This window comes from Sinocyclocheilus anshuiensis, unplaced genomic scaffold, assembly GCF_001515605.1.
Source record: "Sinocyclocheilus anshuiensis isolate Anshui unplaced genomic scaffold, SAMN03320099.WGS_v1.1 scaffold355, whole genome shotgun sequence".
NCBI lineage: Eukaryota > Metazoa > Chordata > Actinopteri > Cypriniformes > Cyprinidae > Sinocyclocheilus > Sinocyclocheilus anshuiensis.
This window is the reverse complement of record NW_015549571.1, coordinates 1,903,030-1,925,447: the sequence shown is the minus strand read 5'-3', so window position 1 is coordinate 1,925,447 and position 22,418 is coordinate 1,903,030. Positions and strand designations below refer to the sequence as shown.

Here is a 22,418-nt window from a genome sequence, read left to right as displayed (position 1 = left end):
CTCCAAGGGTACAACTTGATCAAGGCACAGAAAGGTACCAAGAACGTTGACAAAATCGTCCATGTGACATCAGTGATTTTACGAAGCTACAAGAATACTTTGTGTGTGCAAAGAAAACAAAAATAAAGATTTATTCAACAATACCTCTCCTCTAGCCATTAATGAGAGTACCGTGACGCATATTTTAGTTTTCTTTAACCACTGATGTCACATGGAATATTTTAACGATGCCATTGTTTCTGGGCCTGGGAACATTTCGGTTCACTTGCTGTCTCTAGAGGGTCAGAGAGCTCTTGGATTTCATCAAAAACATCTTAATTTGTGTTCCGAAGATGAACAGAGGTTTTACAGGTTTGATTTTCATTTTTGGGTGAACTATCCCTTTAAGCTTAGTCATTAGGCTGCTGTTTTAAATAGAAATTTGATTGACTTATTTCAGTCTTATTTTTGGTCTTCAGGTGTGTGCGTCTAGACTGGATCCAGATTACTTCATTTCCTCAGTGTTTGAGAGGTACGACAACGTCTCTGTGTTGGTTTGTGTGCTCACACTCAGCGATGGCTCTTAAAAGCTTTGTGTTTGCGGCAGGTTCAAGGTGGTGGATTTGCTGACGATGGCGTCTCAGCATCAGAACACAGTGCTGGACTCGGAGCAGGAGAGACCCATGCTGGAGGGGGCGCTGACCTTCCTGGTCATCCTGTGCAGTCTCAGAGTACACTTGGGTGCATATCTTCTCCATCTCAATAATGCTGACCAAATGCAGCTCAGTAATGATAGCAACCAGAAGATTTATTAATAAAATATGCTACTTCTGATCAGTGAATCTAAGGCTTCTTACAGCTTTAGAATATGACTGAATACGATTACATTCACTTCTAGTTGGCTATACATGAGAGCTATTAAAAGTAATGGGACTCACACCTGCATTTTGAAAGCGTGTTCTGTACACGTTCTGTGTGAATCGAAACCCTTTCGAAAGCTAGCTGACTTTCTCGTCATGCAGTGTGACAGCACAAGCTTGTCTCATGTGTAAACTCAGAGACTCGTGTCTTTCTCTCTTTGTGTGTCTTTGCAGGAATGTCTGATGATGAGATTTTGAGAGCGGAGATGGTGTCGCAGTTGTGTATGAATGATCGTACCCACAGCTCCCTGCTAGATCTTGTATCTTTTCACCATGAAAACATGATGCACTCACAGGAAGTTCAAGAAGTACTCTGCTTTGATTGTGTTTTTGCAAGCGTTGGTACATCTTGGCAAATTGTACTTGGTTTTGTATAATGAGATTCAAATGATCTTTTTTCCCCCCTCACTCTTTCAGTTAAATTAAATTGTGAAAAATCCAGAAAGAACCCCAGTCCAAAAAGAGACACTTGATCAAAATCGAGCACACGAGTCATAATATAATGCAGCTATATGAAGCATAAAGCATGTAAGTACAAACATCTGAAAGATGTGCTGTTGCTGATTTCACATGTGAAAGTGGTGTTTCATAAATACAAAAAGTGGTTTCTAAATGGCCAGCGAAAGTGGATGACTTAAATTGACACATATTTTCACAGCCACACAGGCCTTCCTGTATAGCTAATGTTAAATTGTTTAATATCAGTCACATTACTGACCTCTACTGATCCAACCCTTACAAAGATCTGAGATGACCGAACACCTGAGAAGATATTATGCCAACCCCCCCAGAAGACCTCAGATGATGCTAACCCTGGAACAGCATATAAAACTACCAAATATTGCTTAATCGCAACATATAATCATTGCGGATAATAGGGTTTAGCCGTCTGTAATAAAACGGAGAGTTCCGGTCCTTGATTCTGATTGGTTGAGCTGCATTTGAAGCTGTTGTAAATTACTCTACAAACATACACCTTTGTTTACTTCTGTGTGTTGCTCTGTAGCAACTTTGTTGCAACCACAACTGTTTCTGAGGAACTACATTGTTTGGTGGAAGAATACTGTTTTTATTAATATCGTTACACTTTATTTGCTCTGTTTTATTCTGTGAAACCTAACTACGTATATGGAATAACCGTTTTATAAAAGCAATAAGCCCCGTGAAGCCGTGGTTTACAGTGATTTTATAACAGCTAAGGGGGTTTTAGTCACTCCGCTTCGCGTCGTACCTAACAACGCCCCTTAGCTGTTATAAATTCACTGGAAACCACGGCTTATTGCTTTATTTGATTGTGTAATTTGTAACTAACGGCATGATTTTTACTGTACATTTCTGCCATAGTCACCACTAATAACCTACTTCTAAATATAATGCAGAAACTTCAAATTTTCTGTAAAGCTGCTTTGCAACGATTGGTATCGTGAAAAGCGCAATACAAATGAACTTGAATTGAATTGAACCTCTTTGTGGACTTAAATCAAGTATTTTGATGGCATTAGTTGGAGCTTGATGCTTGTCCTTGACTGTAGCTGTAGATCCCAGAGAATCCCAACCCTAAGAGCGGCGTGGTGCCAGGCAGCTGTAGTTTTGAGGAGATGCTGTCTGCTGTAGCTGATTTCAAAGCCCCGGTGTTTGAGCCTGGAGGATCCATGCAGCAGGGCATGTACACGCCTAAAGGTGACGCACCTTATTGTTTCGCCATGTAGACTATGATGGGCTGTTTTTCTGTATATTCACTGCTTTGTTTGAGATGTTGTGTGTACCTCTCATTACCTGCAGATGGCAATGTGACTCTATGATTGCGCTGTTCGACACATTTCTCTGCTTTAGGACAGAAGCATCTGCTCTCTAGCAATAGTTGTGTCTTTGTTTGTGTTGCCTGTTGCAGAACGTGACCGAACAGATTTCTGTACATTTAAAATTCAGCTCTAATTTATTTTTATTAAGATTTTAAAAAAAAATAATAATTCTAAATAAGTCTTTTAAGCTCACCAAGGCTGCATTTATTTGATCAAAATTCAGTAAAAAAAAAAAGAATATTGTGAAACATTATTATTAAAAAGTATTAATTTACGTTTTATTATATTATTATATATATATTTTTAAAAAGTATATTTTAAAATGTAATTCATTCATGCAGTGTCAAAGATTATTTGTTTTAGCTGCATTTACTCCAGTCTTCAATGTCGCATGATCGATCAGAAATCGTTCTTTTATGCTGATTAGACAAACAAATTGTATTTATTGACATGTATTTCATAGTCTGGTCACTGACCAATGACACAAGTTTAGGTAACACGCCAACTAAATATCAGGATATTTCATGGTTGATCCATTCATTCAAAAAAACGTAATCAAGAGTTATACAGTGTTTAAACGATGAGTTTATACTGGTGTTCTACTCATTTTCTAAAACATTTTTTATGTATGCTTATTGCTTATTGACTGCTTATTGCTTATTGACTGTATTGTGGTCATTAAGCTTGTTGCTCAGCTCTCGCCACATGGTGGCAGACTGAGGCTGTTTCAAAACTATTCTTTATTTTTTCATGACTAACACTGTGTTTATTCTGTGTGTGTGTGCGTGTGTGTGTTTTCCAGCGGAAGTCTGGGAGAAAGAGTTTGACCCTATAATGGTGATTCTACGCACCGTGTACCGCAGAGACGTGCAGTCGGCCATGGATCGATACGCAGCATTGTGAGTCTCTGAAATCCTCCAGACCTCCTCATTTTAACGTTCACTTTATTATTTAAACACTATGCACCATCTGTTTCACTTCATTTTGTGCAAATCGAGATTCCTTAAGGTATAGTTTATAAATGCACGCAAATCCGGCACAGTTTATACAGCACGTATATTCTGTGAATGTTTTGAATTTTTGTACATTTTAGGGCAGCGATTTTCCTGTGACTAGATAAGACATAAATGGACTATATGGAATATAGTAATGCTGGTAAATAACTGCTGTAAAACATTCAGTCTGAGGTGGAGCCTCTCTGAGATGTGCTCATTGATCATCCTGAAACCAAAGTGAGAGAAAAACTCGCCTATGGAGCCATAAATTGCTGGATTTTGTGTGCTGTTGACCTTGAGTTTGAGGGTCGCTCTGTGATAGAGGGAATTATCTTCAGGGTCACTACTTTTCTTGCTCTGAGAAAGGTGTTCGTGGAGGGACTTACACCTGAAATGGGTTTTCCCACATAGAGTCATGTCACGGAGAATCAGTGCATCACACCTCAAATACAGATTCCCTCTCCAACCACAGCCTTTACACACATGACCTCATTTCCTGTTCATCTCAGCCACACGAGGATTCTCCATATGTATGGCAGTAAAAAAAAAGTGATTCCAAAACATGTTTATTTTATTCTATTCAATATTCCTCTTCTGATATTTATTAATTTGACTTATTTCACTTGATATTTAGTTATGTTTATTTTATTTGTTATATTTTACATATTTAGCCATTTCGCTGCAAGCTTGTATTTTTTTTTTAATTTAAATCAACATAAAACTGAAATTGAAATTCATAATACTTTTTCCCTGTGTCTTTCAATTTGATTACAAATAATTTAATTTCTGAACTTATTTGCATTGTTTTCTTTGTATGTATGGATGGATTACTTGGGTTGTTACGGACATCTGGTGAAAATTTCATGTCAACAGCACCTTTAGAAATATATTTACTGAGAAAAATGGTGATGTGTTCAATACTTATTTTACCTGCTATATGTATGTGTGTGTGCACATATATTTATTTATTTATTTACTTACAAATATGGAATGTTGGAAAAAATGCAAAGATAAGCTACTCTTAAATATGAAAGTAAACCGCCAGTAGGTGGCAGCAAGTCTTAATGAAGTCTTAATGAGTGAGTCATTGAGGCATTCATTCAAAAGATTCCAGCTGATTTATTCAAGAATTAAACAAATGGCTTTATGAATGGACCACTGAATCAATGACTCAGATGATTAATTCAAAAACGTTGAATCATTCAGTAACAGAACACCGCTGTGTTGCTCAGAGATGCGCGACTGTTTTGCTGTGATCTTTGTTTTGAACTATTTTCGTTAACCAAATTGAGCAAAAACAGTCAACATTGACAATCTTGTACTAAAATGTATATTAACTACTCGTTTGAACTCTTGTATAAAATCAATGTCAAATTTGCCATCGTGGTTTTCAGGGAAAACTTCAGTCTCTTGGTCATATCATGTTGCTTAACTAGGCTATTTGTTACAAATATAAAAACTAAGTTACATTTTTACCGCAGAATGTTTCTTCTGTGTGCAGTTGCGTTCATTTGTTTTGATTTCTCCGCAAGATTGTTTCACACACAGACAGACTGCATGAGCCTCAACTGGCGCGACCTTGTTACTGTTGATTATCCATTATCAATTATTAGGGCTGGGTTTCACAATTCGATTCGATTCTCATTCACAAGCTTTCGATTCGATTACCGATTCGATTCAGTATCAATTATTTTGGATATATATCAGGTACAGTACATGCCAAATTTTCTCAAGGAAAAAAAAATATCTCGACTAATGCTGTAAAATATACATGAGAGTCAGTTGGTACTACATTAAAATATTGAAGGTTAAAATTGACTGATTTGTGCTGTACAACTGCTTAAATTGCACTTAATGAAGTTTTTATAATAATTAAGTTACAATTACTTCAGTAAATTTTTTTAAATATACACATTTCAATAGTGGCTGTCATAAAAACTTGATGGATTTATTCAATCATAAATAAAACATTAAAAAACGGTAAAAAATTATAATGAATGTTATATGGTGCATATATTTAGCAAAATGATCCTCTCTACAGTTTAGTTTTCTGGCTGACTGAGTTTATGGTCACCGAATATGTTTTTCTGAGGTAAATGTGACGTTACGTGACATTGTTTACAAGCCGTTATATTGACGTCTTTGCGCAGCTGAAACACTGATTGAGCAATTATATGAGGCAGGATACGGATTGTAAAGTTGTACTCTTTCTTTTAACTTGCCTTCGGATGTTTAGTCATGTTTATTTTGTGCTGAAGCTGGTATTAATGTGGAGGAGATGATCAGTTCACGTGCACCTCTGTTGAACTGAGGCGCTACAGCGATCTGTCACTCCACATTAAACAGCGCCAAAACAGCATTTATTGTTTGAATACTGCAATACAATGGACATAAATTGAAATCTGAGACGTTGCTTCATATTAAAAGTACCAACGCTCAATGCTTATTGCGATTTATTGGATGGGAAGTGCGCTTCAATATTACATCCATTGACTGAAAACAGGCTAGACATCGATTCTTGGGATTTAAGAATCGATATCGTTTCGTAAAAATGAGAATCGATTAAAATCGAGATATCAATATCTTTTTACCCAGCCCTGTCAATTATCATTTAAACCAAATCTAATAAAATCAGAGTCATTCTCACCGAAATTTTAATTAATCCGGTCGGGCAAGTAAAATGCTCTTTCGCTTGCCCCTTCAAAAAATCTATTTGTCCCACACAAGCATTAATGTCGAGCTCTGTTACTGTAGGCTATATAACATTCATGTGTTAATGTCAAGCCCTGGCATAATGACAGTCATGACCTTAGTAATGACAGCTAAAATAGAAGTTATTTGTCTTTGTCATCTTTACTTTAAAAGCGTATTCTGGTCTCTGTAAACTCAGCAGCCTGGTTAAATGATAGTTTTGCAATAGCTGCAAAATCAACATGAAATCCGTAAGTGTTAGAAAGAAAGAAAGAAAGATGTCATGTACTGTAAGTGGTTTTCAGCGGAACATGCTGTATATGTTCATGTCAGTTTGTGAACGTTTTGGTTGTGCTTGTGTCCGGCCGCTGGATGATGGATTACCTGTCAAGAGGACTATATATTTTATATCCCTCGTTCCTTTCGATGCTAATGGAGTCAGTGATGTCTTTAAAGCAGGGCAGCTGTGTTCAAGTCTGATAAAGCTAGAGCAACTTTTGTTGTTTGCAGTTGTTGTGTATGTTTGAATTTTATCAGCTGCATTCATGTCTTCTGTGGCTTTACCTCCATAATATCAGCTGTGCATTGTAACATGGTTTATACATGTCTGTACTTTGACTAATATAACAATTCTTAGTCTCTAATTTTGTGAATCACTGGAATCATACACTTACAAAGTGTGTCATACTGTACTTTACATCCTTAAACACAATATGGAACAAAAGCCCAAACATATTGGGAATGTACTGGTCAACCTTTTCCATATAATGGGAAGTGAATGCAGACTTGGCTTTGCTGAATTCTAAGTTGACAAAAGCTAATTTGCTTGATGTTTACCTCCACAGTAGTTTTTAAGTAAAGGTTAACATCAATGTAAAATGTTACTGTTGATGTCTCAAAAAATTTGACATCTACTGAAGAGTTCAGTGAGTAAGGCCTTAAATGTGGGTCTTTTCCTCACACAAGCTATTCTTCAGAAGACAAGTTGTGGACAAGGTTTATAATTCCTTGATGGTGCTGGCATTTTGGAGATCATTTACATCACATTGAAAAGAGCAGCTAGGACAATCTGCTAAATATCTCCTTTTGTATTCTATGAAAAAAAAATGGGTGCAGCAGGCGCAATGATATTACGCAGCGCCTGTAAATAGTCCCCAGCTAGGTAACTTCCAATAAGCCTATTTTCAGGCGCTGCGTAATATCATTGCGCCTGCTGCACCCATGGTACGGCAGCAAAGTTCCTTGATTATTACGCCGGAATGAGAGTATAGTTCCTAGCCATATCGGCCTAGAAAATCACAACTTTTAATTTTACCATCGGTCTTAGTACACGATGTAACTACAGAGGAGTCAAGTTTTAAATAGGAAAAATATAGAAACTCTTCGGTCATTTTTGAGCGAGATGCTAATGGTCTAATCAGATTCAATGATCTATGCTAAGCTACAGCTAAAAGTGCTACCGCCAGACCCGGAGATCGGCTGAATGGATTTGAAAACGGTAAAACTCAACTGTTTAACTCTAGGAGAGTTGGAAAATGAGCCAATTTTCAAAAATAGTGGAGTGTTCCTTTAATGTTGCGTTTCAGGATTACACTTAAAAATACCCAAAATGATTTGTTTTATATTTATAATTTGATTTTTTAACATTAGTATGGAAACTATGCTAAAGCCATTTGCATTGTTTAATGATTGTCTAATAAGTACTTTTGCCTTTTGTAGTTTGAAACAGTCAGGCATTCATACGGGGAACCCCTGGCCGCCCTATAAGGAGAGGACCCCTCTGCACCCCTGCTATAAAGGACTGGTGCGCCTTCTGCACTGCAAAACACTACATATCGTCATCTTTACACTGTTGTACAAGGTGAAACTTATCATGGAATAAAACGTGTGTGTGTGTGTGTGTGTGTGGAGGGGTAATTTTTTCATTTTAAATGCAGTTGTCTGGTCATCTAGTAGAAGTAGATAAATGGTTTTCCCATTGTCTTTTCACCTTTTGTTACCTTTTTTTGTTTCTTTTTGTTTAGATCTGGATGGATCATCAGAACATGTCTGAACATGTGTTGTGTATGGTGCTGTACCTGATAGAACTTGGACTTGATAATCAGGTTCAGGATGACAAAGTGGACGAGGTAAGCTTTTTTTTCCTAAATAAGAGACTGGTCTAGTCTCAGAATCATATAGCACGGCCACACACACTGATGCATATTGCCAGTACTTAATTTGTAAATCGGAAGGTGCTGGAACGCAAAGGGCACAGCGACCTCAGGTTCCTGAACATGCGAAGAACACCTACTTAAAATAGCATATGCCGTGCTGTGGGGCTTACGGGCCTCACTTTCAAATAATTTCCCTGATACAGATATTTGGCAATAATTACAAATAACATTAATTTACAAGTTACACAATCACTTAAATAATATATTTTCATTTTAAAACACGACATTTGAGTAAAGAAGTCAAGTAGTTTGCATTTTGACATACAGACTGCAGCTCTGTATGTTATTGTTTTATAGCAATGTTGATATATAATTTCAAACTAGAGGTCGACTGATTCGTAAATTTTACGAATAATGATAGCTAGGTTGGACCACACTGACCGATACCGATTAATCAGCCAATAGTTTTTAAGATATATACGGAATGAAAACTTCAATAGTGCTATACTATTTAAAAACAGTACTGAGCCATACTTTGTAAAAAAAAAAAATAATAATAATAAAAAAATATTACCTATATATTGATCATTGAAAAATCTATACAAAGGCCTTAGCATTAAAGTTATATTTCATATGGATATTGTTTGTATTTTCTTAGACTTTACTTGCTTCTATTTTAGAGCACCTGATGATTATCTAATCAAAATAACAAAATATTGCAGTCGCACACTGACATGGACTTTTGCAGATTTGCAATTTTTGCCGTTCCAGCAGTTGACTATCGGTGCCGATTAATCGGCCAACAGCTGGCTAAATTATACAGCCCTACAAACAAGTACAGCAAACCTGGAATTATATATTTTTTTAATTCGTTATAGTGGTTTTTATCAGAAAAATTGCTTTAGATTTTTTTCCTCCCAAATTACGCAGCTTTAAGTTCCAATCTGTTTGCCATGGGTTTCAGTTTCCCTGGAAACAAAGTAGTGTGCTAACACATTCGACTCAACTACCAGCCAGCACACTGTAATTACTCTATTAGCGCTTAACTAATTAAATCAGTGTTCGTCCAGAACAGAACACCTTCTGACTAGATCATTTGTGGCAGCTGAAAGCACAAGTTTTAGATAAGGATTCCAGGCTGTTGTTGCTGTTGTTTTGTCCTTCTTGCTGAGATGTTTTTTCCTGCTCTGTCGTAGGAGCCCTGTATTGAGGAGCACTGCCATGACAGCTGGTTCCCGGGCACCAGTCTGCTGTCTAACCTCCATCACGTCATCAACTTTGTGCGGGTTCGAGTGCCAGAGACGGCACCTGAGGTGGAGAGGAAGAGAGAGAGGGAGAGAGAACGAGAAACTCCAGCCAGCACCAGCTCTGAGAGCAGCACCTTCGGACAGGTGAGCCGGACACTCTCAGGTGTGCAGAATCTTCTGACTGTCACAGATCTCTGTTTAGTGTTTGACATCACTCTCGTTTCACAGAGTTCCAGAAGGCTGACAGGAAATTGGAGAGAGGTAGAAGGATTTGGGAATGATTTTAAAGTGGTGTGAAATGATTTCTAGAGTTCCGTTTTGGATAACCAAGTTTGGAATGGTTTGAATTAGGAAGACTGCACTCGTTTTGTTATTCATAGACCAGCTCGTTTCTTGTCATTAATATTTCCAATAATTATACTGAGACAAGTAAGTGGGTCTGTGACAAATAAGCTTGTCTGAGATTCTGAAAACGGGAAGAAAATATATTGCTTAAAATTGATGGGCAAAGATTTTAGAAATGTAATGTAGTGTTTGCAAAAAAACAACAACTTTATATTAATTAAAAAATGTCAAGTGATGTAAACGAGTAACAATCATTTTAATACATGACCGTGAACATCTGATGGATGATGTTGTTAAACATTTTTTAAGTTAACTTTGTTTACAAATAATGACATTTAATTAATGGATATTACAGTTGTTGTGAGGATCAAATGCTTAACATATTAATATTTTGAAACATGACCGCTTCACTACTTTTGAAAAAAAAAAAAAAAAGAAAGAAGTTTTGCCAAGTAATTAGGAACACTACAGTTAAAAAGTTTTTGTTTCTTCTTAAAGAAGTCTTTTATGCTCATCCAGGCTGCATTTATTTGATCAAAAATACAGGGGAAAAATGTTGTGAAATATTACAATTAAAAATAAAATATTCTATTTTAATATACTTTAAAATATAATTTATTCCTGTGGTGGCAAAGCTGAATTTTCATTTTCATTTGTCTTGTAGATTTTATGTATGTGTTCGTCATTAAAGAGGTTTATTCAAGTCTTCGGTTCTCTGAAGAAATTGCACACAGATCCAGACGCACAAAATGAATATCATGCCATTGACCCAATTACAAATAAATGCACAGGAAATAGAGCACTGGTCATAATGTACCTTGTGGTACTTTTAGTTTTCTGTGATTGTGTGTGTGGGTTTTTTTTTTTTTTTTTGTTTAGTTTTTTTGGGTGGTCTGTGCATTGTAAACTCTGCCAGTTTTCTCCTGCTTGGTTTGTTTGACGTGTTCACCGAATGTTCTAGCTAGAGATGAGTGATGAGAGGAAGTTTTCTTTAACTGCATGCGTTCTTTCAAGTGATGTATATAATGAGTCTTGAGCCCAGCGGTCAGCGGTTCACTGCTCATCGTTAAATATTCATCCACTTCAGTGAGATCAGCATGCTAATTAAACACAGTGTGGACACCTGACACCTTCCATAAGGGTTAGTACGCCGTATATGCAAAGGAATTATCCTTTATTATATTGATCCCAGAATATGCTCTGCCAATCGTGGGTCAGAAATGAATGCATTTAAACTAGAGTAAAGCAGGTCTGTTTTTATGACCAATGTCAGGTCTAACCTTGAGCTTCACCTTTGTGTATTTCACTTAGAGTTTGAAATAGAGTTTGTCCTTCTGTTTCCCTCGTTGGGCAGCAAATGTCACTTGCCTAATAACCGTTTCTTATGGGACACAAAGTGCTCTTCCTCTGGGGCTGCTTACTGGTTCAGAAAGCCGAATCCTCGTTTTAGCTGCATACAAATTTCAGGACATGGATTTTCCTAATGGGACTTTTGTAAGGGGCTGAACACACAGAACATGTTTTTGCATTTAAATGTGATGCTTTTCCATTGTTTTTTGATGTAAACATCCTCTGGCCTGAGTCTCGTGTTTTTCTGTGTGAACAGCCCCTACGAGTTTAAATCTTTTAATACTAAGAAGTGCTGACTCTGCAGTTTCTTAAAAGTAATACAGCAAAAATCCCTATCCTAAAGATGGCAAACATGAATTGAAGCTGTGAGGATATTGACAGCATTTTAGCTATATATTACACACAGATGTATTGTTAAAATTCTGGTCAAGAGTTATACAGTATAGATGATGATAAATTTACTATAAAATAGATCCACAAACTCCAAATTCTGATTGGATGAGCCTCATTTAAAGGGTTAGTTCACCCAAAAATGAAAATTCTGTCATTAATTACTCACCCTCGTGTTGTTCGAAACCCGTAAGACCTTCGTTCATCTTCGGAAAACAATTTTTGATCAAATATGAGGGCTCTCTGACCCTCCCATAGACAGCAAGGTAACTACCACTTTCAAGGTCCAAAAAAAGTACCAAGATGTTCGACAAAGTAGTCCGTGTGTCCGAAAACAAAAATAACGGCGCTGACCCAGATCTGGGTCAGCGCTGGCGCCGCCACACGCTCGCGTCATGATACTGTCGTGATGCGCGTCCAAAGTGATGCAGTAGAGACAAAAATGTGGAATAAAGTCGTTATTTTTGTTTTCTTTGCGCAAAAAAGTATTCTCGTAGCTTTGTAACTTTACAGTTGAACCACTGATGTCACACGGACTACTTTGTCGATCATCTTGGTACTTTTTTTGGACCTTGAACGTAGTAGTTACCTTGCTGTCTATGGGAGGGTCAGAGAGCCCTCAGATTTCATCAAAAATATCTTAATTTGTGTTCCGAAGATGAACGAAGGTCTTACGGGTTTCGAACAACACAGGTGAGTAATTAATGACAGAATTTTCATTTTTGGGTGAACTATCCCTTTAAACTGTTGGAAAATGCTGATAGAAGCGCGTCTTGTATTAATGCAAATTGGTAATATCACTATTAACTATGCATTCTGATTATTGCTATTAGTAAATGTGCTAAAACATGCTAAAACACCCTAGTAACCCAGAACTAAGCAACCCAGAATCTGTCTGTCTGTCTGTCAATCAACTGTCTGTCATTCATCCATCCATCTAATATGTCTATCTGTCTGTCATCTATCTATCAATCTGTCATTCATCCATCTGTCTGGATCTATCTGTTATTCATTCATATATCAGTCTGTCTGTCTGTCATCTGTCTATCAATCTCTCTGTGTGTATCTGTCTGACTGACTGACAGTCTGCACATCTGCATACTACTTTTACTGCACAGTCTGATTTTTAAAATTATTTAGTACATTTTACTACTACTAATAATTAAGAAACTCTTTATTTAATATTTTTTATCATGTTGCGCTTAACATTTTATAAAAGCGCTAGGCCCTTGCTAAGACCATGCATTAAAGTGATTTAACAGCCGGACTCACCCTCCAGTGGGTTTTTGCTTTAATAATAGCATGTGAATTACTTGCTGTGAGTGACTATGACCACACAAATCTCCTCTGTGTAACAGTGGGTGTGCTGTTGGTGTGCGGTCACTTGCAGCTGTATGTCTGGTTTTCATTCTGTCTGTGGTTTCTCCTCAGAACCTGCGCGAGGCTCAGGTGTTCAGTCTCGTGGCGGAGCGCAGAAGGAAGTTCCAGGAGATCATAAACCGCAGTAACCACGAGGCCAGTCAGACGGTGCGGCCCAAGTCCTCATCCTCTCGCTGGCTGCCGCCTGGCTCGCCTCCGCAGCTGGTGACTGAGATCCTGGAGATCCATGAGAGCATGCTGTCTCTCCTGGTCAAGCTGCACCAGAAACTGTCTGCCAAGCAGAACTCTCTGTCTCTGAGCTGGCTGGCTGAGGTGGATCCGGCCCATCACACGCACGGAGATGGGTTAACAGCCATCGAACGGATCCTGGCCAAAGCTGCCGCCCGTAGCCGGCACAGCAAGAGGTGCCTCCAGGAAATCTGTGGGAAAGTGTGTCCACCCATACCGCCTAAGAAGAACAGTCCTGGAGATAAGAAGAGCATGGACAAGGAAGAGAGGTGTGTGCACTCCCCGTTTCATTTCCACTCAAAAATATCAAATGTGACCCTGGACCACAAAATCAGTCATAAGAGTCAATTTTTCGAAATTGAGATTTATACATAATCTGAAAGCTGAATAGATAAGCTTTCCATTGATGTATGATTTGTTAGGATAGGACAATATTTGGCCAAGATACAACTATTTAAAAATCTGGAATCTGAGGGTGCAAAAAAATCAAAATATTGAGAAAATCGCCTTTAAAGTTGTCCAAATGAAGTTCTTAGCAATGCATATTACTGATCAAAAATTAAGTTTTGATATATTTACGGTAGGACATTTACAAAATATCTTCATGGAACATGATCTTTACTTAATATCCTAATGATTTTTGGCATAAAAGAAAAATCTATAATTTTGACCCATACAATGTATTTTTGGCTATTGTTACAAATATACCCCAGCGACTTAAGACTGGTTTTGTGCTCCAGGGTCACATATATGTATATTTTTTTTTCACCCTTACTCAAAGCATTATAATTAATTAAACATGTTGTTTATGCATCTGATTATGGGAAAGTTGTTGCCTGCAAACCAAACCAACTATAGCATGCGCGTTGTCTGGACTAGGTTACCATAGAGCAGTATTGGAGGACTTTGCTCATTTGTTTGTCCCTGACATTGTCAGCTGGAAACTCTTGAAGCGTGTCATTCCTGTCTGTATTAGTTTATGCCCCTCTATAAAGTGTCTGTTCCTCCCATCCAAATAACAAAGGAGAGAGACTGACAATGACGCAATGCTCTCATCTAGTCAAGGTTGGCAGGTATTTATAAGGCTTTGTTGTATGCTGTCAGTGGGCAGAATTTGTGGTATTAAACTGATTATTAGGGTTTCCAGATATTCACACACGTCATGAGGGACAAACAGACAGACAAACAATATGAGCATTGGTGCACATTTTCTGAGGTAAAGAATTGTACAGGCTTTTCTTCACTGAACAAATGGTTTTCTGTAGGGGTGAAAATGTTATTTAATCTGATTGTCCGGTTCCGGAGTCATCAAACACGGCATCGGAATCTTCATCTGACTTTTTTAATTGTTTCCAGATTTTTCTGCGGTTCATGTATGTTGTAAAAAAAAAAAAAAGCCTAATCCTTTGTCACAAATAAAGGGATTTTTTTTTTTTTTTTTTTTTAATATAGGAATATGCGAGGCTAGAAGAAAAACACTTAAAATACAAGCAATTTAGCGACTTTCTGCCAAAATGCAGCTTCGTCACGGTACAACTTTTTACGCAAATGTGACCCAGGAGCACAAAAGCAGTCTTAAGTCGCTGGGGTATATTTGTAGCAATAGCCAACAATACATTGTATGGGTCGAAATTATTGATTTTTCTTTTATGCCAAAAATCATTAGGATATTAAGTAAAGATCATGTTCCATGAAGATATTTTGTAAATTTCCTACCGTAAATATATATAAACTTATTTTTTTTGCTAAGAACTTCATTTGGACAACTTTAAAGATGATTTTCTCAATATTTTGATTTTTTTGCACCCTCAGATTCCAGATTTTCAAATAGTTGTATCTCGACCAAATATTGTCCGATCCTAACAAACCATACATCAATGGAAAGCGTATTTATTCAGCTTTCAGATGATGTATAAATCTCAATTTCGAAAAATTGACCCTTATGACTGGTTTTGTGGTCCAGGGTCACAAATGAGATTGAGGGAGACATTAAGTCTGATTTGATTGAATTCACTTACAATAACAATTTAAATGTATTAACTACATTATATTGCATATTTTCTTATTAGACAAAAATATTTATATTTCTTATTATTCTTTGTAAAATATTTAGTAAAGTCGCTAGGAGGGCCATGCCCCCCTGCCCCCCCTCAAGCTACGCCCATGCTAGGAATATATAACTGTCGGATTGGGACTCGGAATCGGCAGATACTCAGTGTTCAATGACTTGGACTGGATAGGGGGCACAAAAAAACCTGATCGGGACATCCCCAATTATTCTTACCCTTTGTTCTTAATTAAACAGCTTATGGAAGTATGTTTTTGACCACCAGCTTTATAATACGTATTTGTTTATTTATTAGGGCTGTCAGATGATTACAGTTTTCAATCTAATTAATTACATGATGTGCTGACCTTAATCCAATTAATTGATGATTAATCACACATCAATTTGGGCTGAAAACCCCCAAAAAGTCATATGTTAAATAAGTTTTGAATAGTCATAACAAAAAGTAGTTTTAGAAAGAAATGTTTTGATTCAACATAGAATTTTTATGGCTGTAACATTGTTTTCAGAAGCTGCATCTGAAGTTGCATTTAGGTATATTTACAAAGACTGTTCAGAGGTGGCATATATGCATTTACACAGCAAGTTAAAATTGCATAAATAATGCTATGAGATTAATGGATTGGGTTTGTTTATGAACTCTTTTATAAAATCAATATCACATTTGCAATCGTGAGATAACAAGAAATGGAAATTACTATATACCAACTAGAATTTCAATTGGTCCATCCCTAACTAATGAGCATTTTCATTGGACTCAATGATTGACTGAGAGCGAATATATGCTCATTTTCAAAATCCATCCAAATCCATCCTTCAAACGAAAGTCATCGAATGTAGTCAGGTTATCATCACATGTCAACATTTCAAAACCATTTGATTCTAACCCATCATTCATAGCCTTTGAAAATGGACATTTCATAATTAACAGCTAATAATGATGCAAATAATTTCTGTTTTGACATCTGCAGGCGTCAAAGGGCCAGAGAGAGACAGCAGAAGCTGCTGGCGGAGTTTGCCTCGAGGCAGAAGAGCTTCATGGAGACTGCCATGGATGTTGGTGAGCTTGAACATGAGCTGAAGTTGTTTGCTGACCTTTATTAAAAACGTCTGATTTAAATGAGATTTGTTCTTGCATTGAAAAATAGCCAAGGAATATAATTGACTGCAGAAATCTTGAGAAACATTTTTTAATAGGTGGAATTTAGAATTTCCGTTAAGTTTCGTTTAGTCTGTTTAAATATATAAAAATTGTAAAATTAAAGAGGTTAATTAAAATAGTTAATACAGAAAGCGCTGCATATGAATGTATTATGGTATTGGTTTCATTTTTCAAGAACATTAAGGAATATTATTGTAGCTTCATGTATGGGCAGTCAGTGAAAAAGCAAATCTCTATTTAGACGAATTTGTGTACAATTCTGGTTTTAATTATATGCTCTTTAGTGTAGTATTCTTAACTATTAAGTCAATTACATGTTACAGTCCATTACTACACCATTTGAACGTAGTTTAGAGGACGTGGTAAACTTGCAGAAGTCCTTGAAGGCTGAGGCTGTGGGCTGTAATCTTACTCTCTTGAAGGAAGGTGACTCAAATTGCCTCCATTCTGCCCTTCACACTCCCTCAGGCCTTTTTAGCACAGCCTTGTGTGTGTGTGTGATTCTCAGTGGCCGTACTATTGTGCTTCAGGGCAGTTCTGCTGTGTGCTGGTCCTCAAGATCAAAAGAGAATGCATTGACACTGTGTTTAAGACATGAGTGATGAAGGTTTAATATAAGCCTTACTATAATATCTCGGTGCAGTCAACATATCCTACACATGACCCCCCATGTACTGTATACGGGATGATTTACAAGAATCTCTCTAGATTGTAGCTACTAGGGTTATTTGAGATTGTCAAAATTTGCCAGAACTTTAGTACCGATAGTAATATTCTATTAAGCAAATGTAACAATACCAGTGTCAGTAGTACTACCTAGGGTTGTGACGGTGAGGAAATTTTCCCACTGGTTAATTGGTGTGTGACAACACCGATAATATCGGTATCACCGTGTGGTGTGGGATTTTCCCTCTTTTCCTCGCTTTCCCTCGCTTTTAAATAGCTTAAAAGCACCATGCGCATTTTTGCTTGAATGCAATTCAAGCAACAACAAAATACAAAGTCAGACTCACTTAACCTATATATAAATCATAGAACTTTTAACAAAACGAATAAAAATACACCATGCTATAGGCTATGCCTAATATAAAATAACAAATAACTTACACAAAGTTTAAATAGGTATGCAAAACTGAAAATAAGTAAACACTGTGGAACCAAATAAATAAGAAAGGTAGAACGCTTATTAGTAAAACTAATATGAAAGTTTGGAGGCACGGCATACACCTTGATGTCAAATAAAATAAATGCATTACACAAAGTTTAAATAAACTAACAATCAGCAAACACTTGTGGAACCAATAAAATAAGAAACGAATGTTTAAAAAATCTTCCAAAATCACCTTAGATTGGAGGCACGGCATACACCTTGATGTCAAATAAAATAAATACATTACACAAAGTTTAAATAAAGTAAAAATCAGCAAACACTGTGGAACCAATTAAATAAGAAACGAATGTTTAAAAAATCTTCCAAAATCACCTTAGATAAACGGCAAACGTCAACTGGCTTTTCAAAATCCAAAATACTGCCAAACAGGTGCTTTTGCGTTTGGTTTCGAAACTAAATCATCCGCTATCATCGTGTCTGTCTCACCTCACTCTTCTTGGCAGTCTGCTCGACTGGCTCTCCTCTTGTGATAAATGAAATCTGATCTGTGATGTGACTGTCGTTTGGCACGCTGCATTGAGCAGCCGCGTTTAGTTTTTAATTGTAGTGTCTGTTCTCTAACTGAACTAAATGATTTTTATTACTATAAATAATCTAAATGACGGTGGGGGATGATGCCGTGGTGGGCAAGTGACATAAAACTTCACACCGGTATCACCGTCAACACCGACTATCACAGCAAGCCTAGTACTACCAAGCATCTCTGTATCAAAGGGACTTGTGTGTTAAAGATAATTATTGAACGCTGCAGTTATTTGTGAATTAGAGCAGTAGTGAAGTTTTCATTTGGCCGAAACTGGAAAAAAAAGTTTATTTAACAATCAATTAATCACATTTATTTAATAATCAACACTCAAGAAACTGAGTTTAAATTTCAAAAATTTTAATTGCACATAAGGCAGTTTTAATATTAACTTCTTAGTGATATAATTATGTTTCTACTCCAATTCGTTGTTTTCATGACAAATTTATTCAAACATAACATGTAACATTTTATTGGTGTCTTCCCACAGTTGAAGCACTGATTGAGTGATTACATAAAACAATACACTTCAGAAAGTTGTACTGTATCTTTCTACATAGCTACTTTCTTAAAAATTAAAAATTCTCAATGGTAGTGTAAAACAACACCCTTTTTACCTTGCCAAAAACAGCTCTTTTCAGAGCAAACCGTTTCGGTGCATGTCCCTTTAAATGCTAATGAGCTCTGCTGTCCCCGCCCATCTCTTTCGTGGGGTGACGAGCCGTTCTCATGAGACCGTTTACTTTAGCTGCGAAACTTGCTAACTAGCACGTTATTAGGAAAGGCGATTTGCAAAGATTTATAAAAAAACCTTATACTCACTTCTTCTGTAATTTGCACGTACATAAAAGCGTTTAGGTAGATCGGGGCACATTCCCTTCAAAAACAAAAGGTAATCCACTGTGTCTTCAGCGGCTCAGATGTCGGGAGTAAATGATGACTGCTATGTTCATTATTACATCCAACAACAAAACACCTCAATCGCTTAGGAGCCATTCTTGTCTACATCTGCTCCGGCGGTGAAACAGTGGCGGACTGATGACAGCTCACTCAGGGCGGGTCTAAGGTAAAACGCTAGTGTCAATCAACAACCGTAGGAGGGGCCTGGGTCAGTGTGACGTCACACAGACAGGCATCTAAGAATGGCTTGATATGAGAAAGGGAAGATGATTTAACGAGATAAAAAAAAAATCATTATAGGGTGGTTGTGTACACACACTGCCAACACACATTTCAGTTCAAACGACTTGTAAAAGTGCATGTCGTATCCGATGACCCCTTTAAGTATAGATATTGGTTCATCTAAATGAAGATTAATTAAAAACAAGAAATCAATATTGTTAGCCCAGCATAGCATCCACACAGCTGATGTTTAGCTGTTATAGTTTATCCATGTTGTGTGCACAAAATAGACACTGACACAATCATTGCACCATTGAAGAAACACTAATTAAATATTACCGTTTCAGTCAATGATTTTGGCCCTCCAAAACCAAAAATTCACTTTCTGCCGAACATTTTTGGTTGCTGAAATTTCTGTGTCACACATCCTTTTGAATAAGGATGATATCTGATCTGTTTAGAGAAACAGGATTTGTCTTGTTCACCAGAAGTCAACAGCAAATGCTAAAGTGACGTTGAGATTTGGCTGAAATATTAGCTTCAGATGCTCATGGCTGATGTCCTCGCTGACATTGAGCGATGTCTGTATTATAGATGTGCACATGCCTGCGATTGCCAGAATAAAACATTCTCTTGAGCTCTGATGTACAGGCTCCATTTGTTTTCCAGATTTGAATCAAAGGTCACTTTGGACAGGAATATTTCCACTGGAATTCTAATGAGATAAATTGGGCCAGCATTTCGAGCATCTGTGCATATGGTAATGAATCTCAGAGCAGTGCTGGATGCCTTCACTTAACAGTGAAAGGACAGTGAACACTGAAAACAGCAAAAGGTGCTTACTGAGGGGTATGAGGTTTAGTCTGCCTGATCAAAAGTCAAATCATCTCAATACAGTTCTAATTAAAGAGAACTTGAGAGCCAAAATATAGTCTCACATAGTCACTATCTTTGTTGTCTACAGTGACAGGAAAAATTATATTTCAGTGTTCACACAAAAGCATTCAAATAAAGCAATAAGCCCCAAGAAGCCGTGGTTTACAGTGAATCTATAACAGCTAAGGGGCGTTGTTAGGTATGACGCGAAGCGGAGTGACTAAAACCCCCTTAGCTGTTATAAAATCACTGTAGACCATGGCTTCTAGGGGCTTATTGCTTTTATAAAATGGTTATTCCATATACGTAGTTAGGTTTCACAAAATAAAACAACAAATTAAATAAAATAAAACAACACCGCAAATTAAGTGTAATGATATTAATAAAAACATTATTCTTCCACCAAACAATGTAGTTCCTCAGAATCAGTTGTGGTTGCAACAAAGTGGTTGCCGAGCAACACACAGAAGTAAACAAAGGTGTATGTTTGTAGAGTAATTTATAATAGCTTCGAATGTGGCTCAGCCAATCAGAATCAAGGACCGGAACTATCCGTTTTATAATATAGAATTTTCTATTTATTTGTTTGTTGCTGAAAATAACAATTACCCATTAACAATTTTGACATTTATTGTAGGATTCAGCTGCCCTTTTGCTACCCCCAGGAACACAGTGATTTGAAATTAATCTCCTTTTATAATTTTAGGTTTGTTTAATAATGCGTAGGATAATAATTCAATGTCCTAAATCTCTCAGAGTTCACACACTGCTTTTTATTGCTATGAAAACGTCTCCTGTGTTAATTAAGCTGTATTTTCTGCTGAGTTTATTTGTCTTAATTACTTTATTTGTTGGTAATCTAGTGGTCTGCTTCATTAAGCTTGTTCACTGTATAATGAGAGCTTGACTGATGTGTTGACTGGCAGATGTCTGTATTAACGCTTGAGTTTGAACCGTGAACCTGGTGTATGCTTGTGTGTTTTTGATGAACAAGTACTTCTGGATAAAAAACAGGTAGATGGATTTGAATGAAATGATGGTTGAAAGCAACAAAAAGTAGTTTCACCATCATGATATTTGAGATTTTTACCTGTTTTACGGTGTATAAATGTCATGAATTGTCCGCATAAGAGGACTAGTTGTCACAGTGTTGAGTTGGGACGGGTGTGTTAGAGGGCAGCAGTTCCAGGCAGGCCACCTCAGGCAAACACTGTCACATTAACTCTCCAACACAAACGTTTAATTTCCCCATACACTTCTGTCTCTGTCTGAGCACCTAAAGCTATAAATCAATCAAAACACATGGTGACATTTACAAAGCCTCTATTTCCTCTGAAATTGAACATGTTTTTTAACATTTAGGAGTGATTTAGAAAAGGAAGGTAATCCCAATGAATGTGTTATTCGGGAATAGCACATATCGGCAGTGTTTGTGACTGGGAACAGTGTTAATTTTGACAGCAAATTTTGATTTAGTTTTATGCATTTATTAAGCATTTCTCTACAATTTCCAAACTCATTATATAGGTTTGATATTAAGGTTTTATCATGATAGACACCAATTTAACTGTGGTGACACACAACATGCGTTTGTTTAAATTAAATAAAACCACTCATAAAGAACAAGAACATGGTCTTCTTTTTAATTAAATACCAATGTTATATAGGCTAATTACGCATTCTTTATAGCAAATTGTTTACCATATTCTTCATTCTTTCAAGCAGACGACGAGACAAAACCAATAAAACCCATTACAAACAAGGCATTTTTTGCATCCAGTGGGGACATAATTATTGATTATAATAACTTATACTGTCATACTTATACTTTTACGCGTTGCGTTGCATATAGCGCCGCGTAAACATAAAACCACGTCTGCATTTGTGATCGGAGAAACGACAAACAACAAGCGCTACTCTACACTGCCCAAACTTGCGTTTGTATCATCAGTGGCAAATTCTTTAAATATAAAAAATGTACTTACAGGCTGTGAGTCAGAAGCACCAGACTGT

At 37.0% G+C, this 22,418-nt stretch overlaps 1 protein-coding gene across 2 annotated transcripts in view; it reads left to right on the top strand.

Annotated features, from left to right (window-relative positions):
* Window positions 1–22,418, top strand: part of LOC107657401 (ubiquitin protein ligase E3 component n-recognin 3) — an 81,254-nt gene that overhangs the window by 18,276 nt on the left and 40,560 nt on the right. The window contains exons 15-25 of one of the 2 annotated variants that reach the window (XM_016445457.1): window positions 459–511; window positions 587–720; window positions 1,074–1,159; window positions 2,438–2,579; window positions 3,504–3,600; window positions 8,107–8,248; window positions 8,412–8,516; window positions 9,740–9,934; window positions 10,019–10,051; window positions 13,307–13,752; window positions 16,523–16,611. In XM_016445457.1, the coding sequence (XP_016300943.1) occupies window positions 459–511; window positions 587–720; window positions 1,074–1,159; window positions 2,438–2,579; window positions 3,504–3,600; window positions 8,107–8,248; window positions 8,412–8,516; window positions 9,740–9,934; window positions 10,019–10,051; window positions 13,307–13,752; window positions 16,523–16,611 (1,522 nt within the window). The remainder of the gene's footprint in view (window positions 1–458; window positions 512–586; window positions 721–1,073; window positions 1,160–2,437; window positions 2,580–3,503; window positions 3,601–8,106; window positions 8,249–8,411; window positions 8,517–9,739; window positions 9,935–10,018; window positions 10,052–13,306; window positions 13,753–16,522; window positions 16,612–22,418) is intronic. The other variant, XM_016445456.1, reaches the window with a different exon arrangement.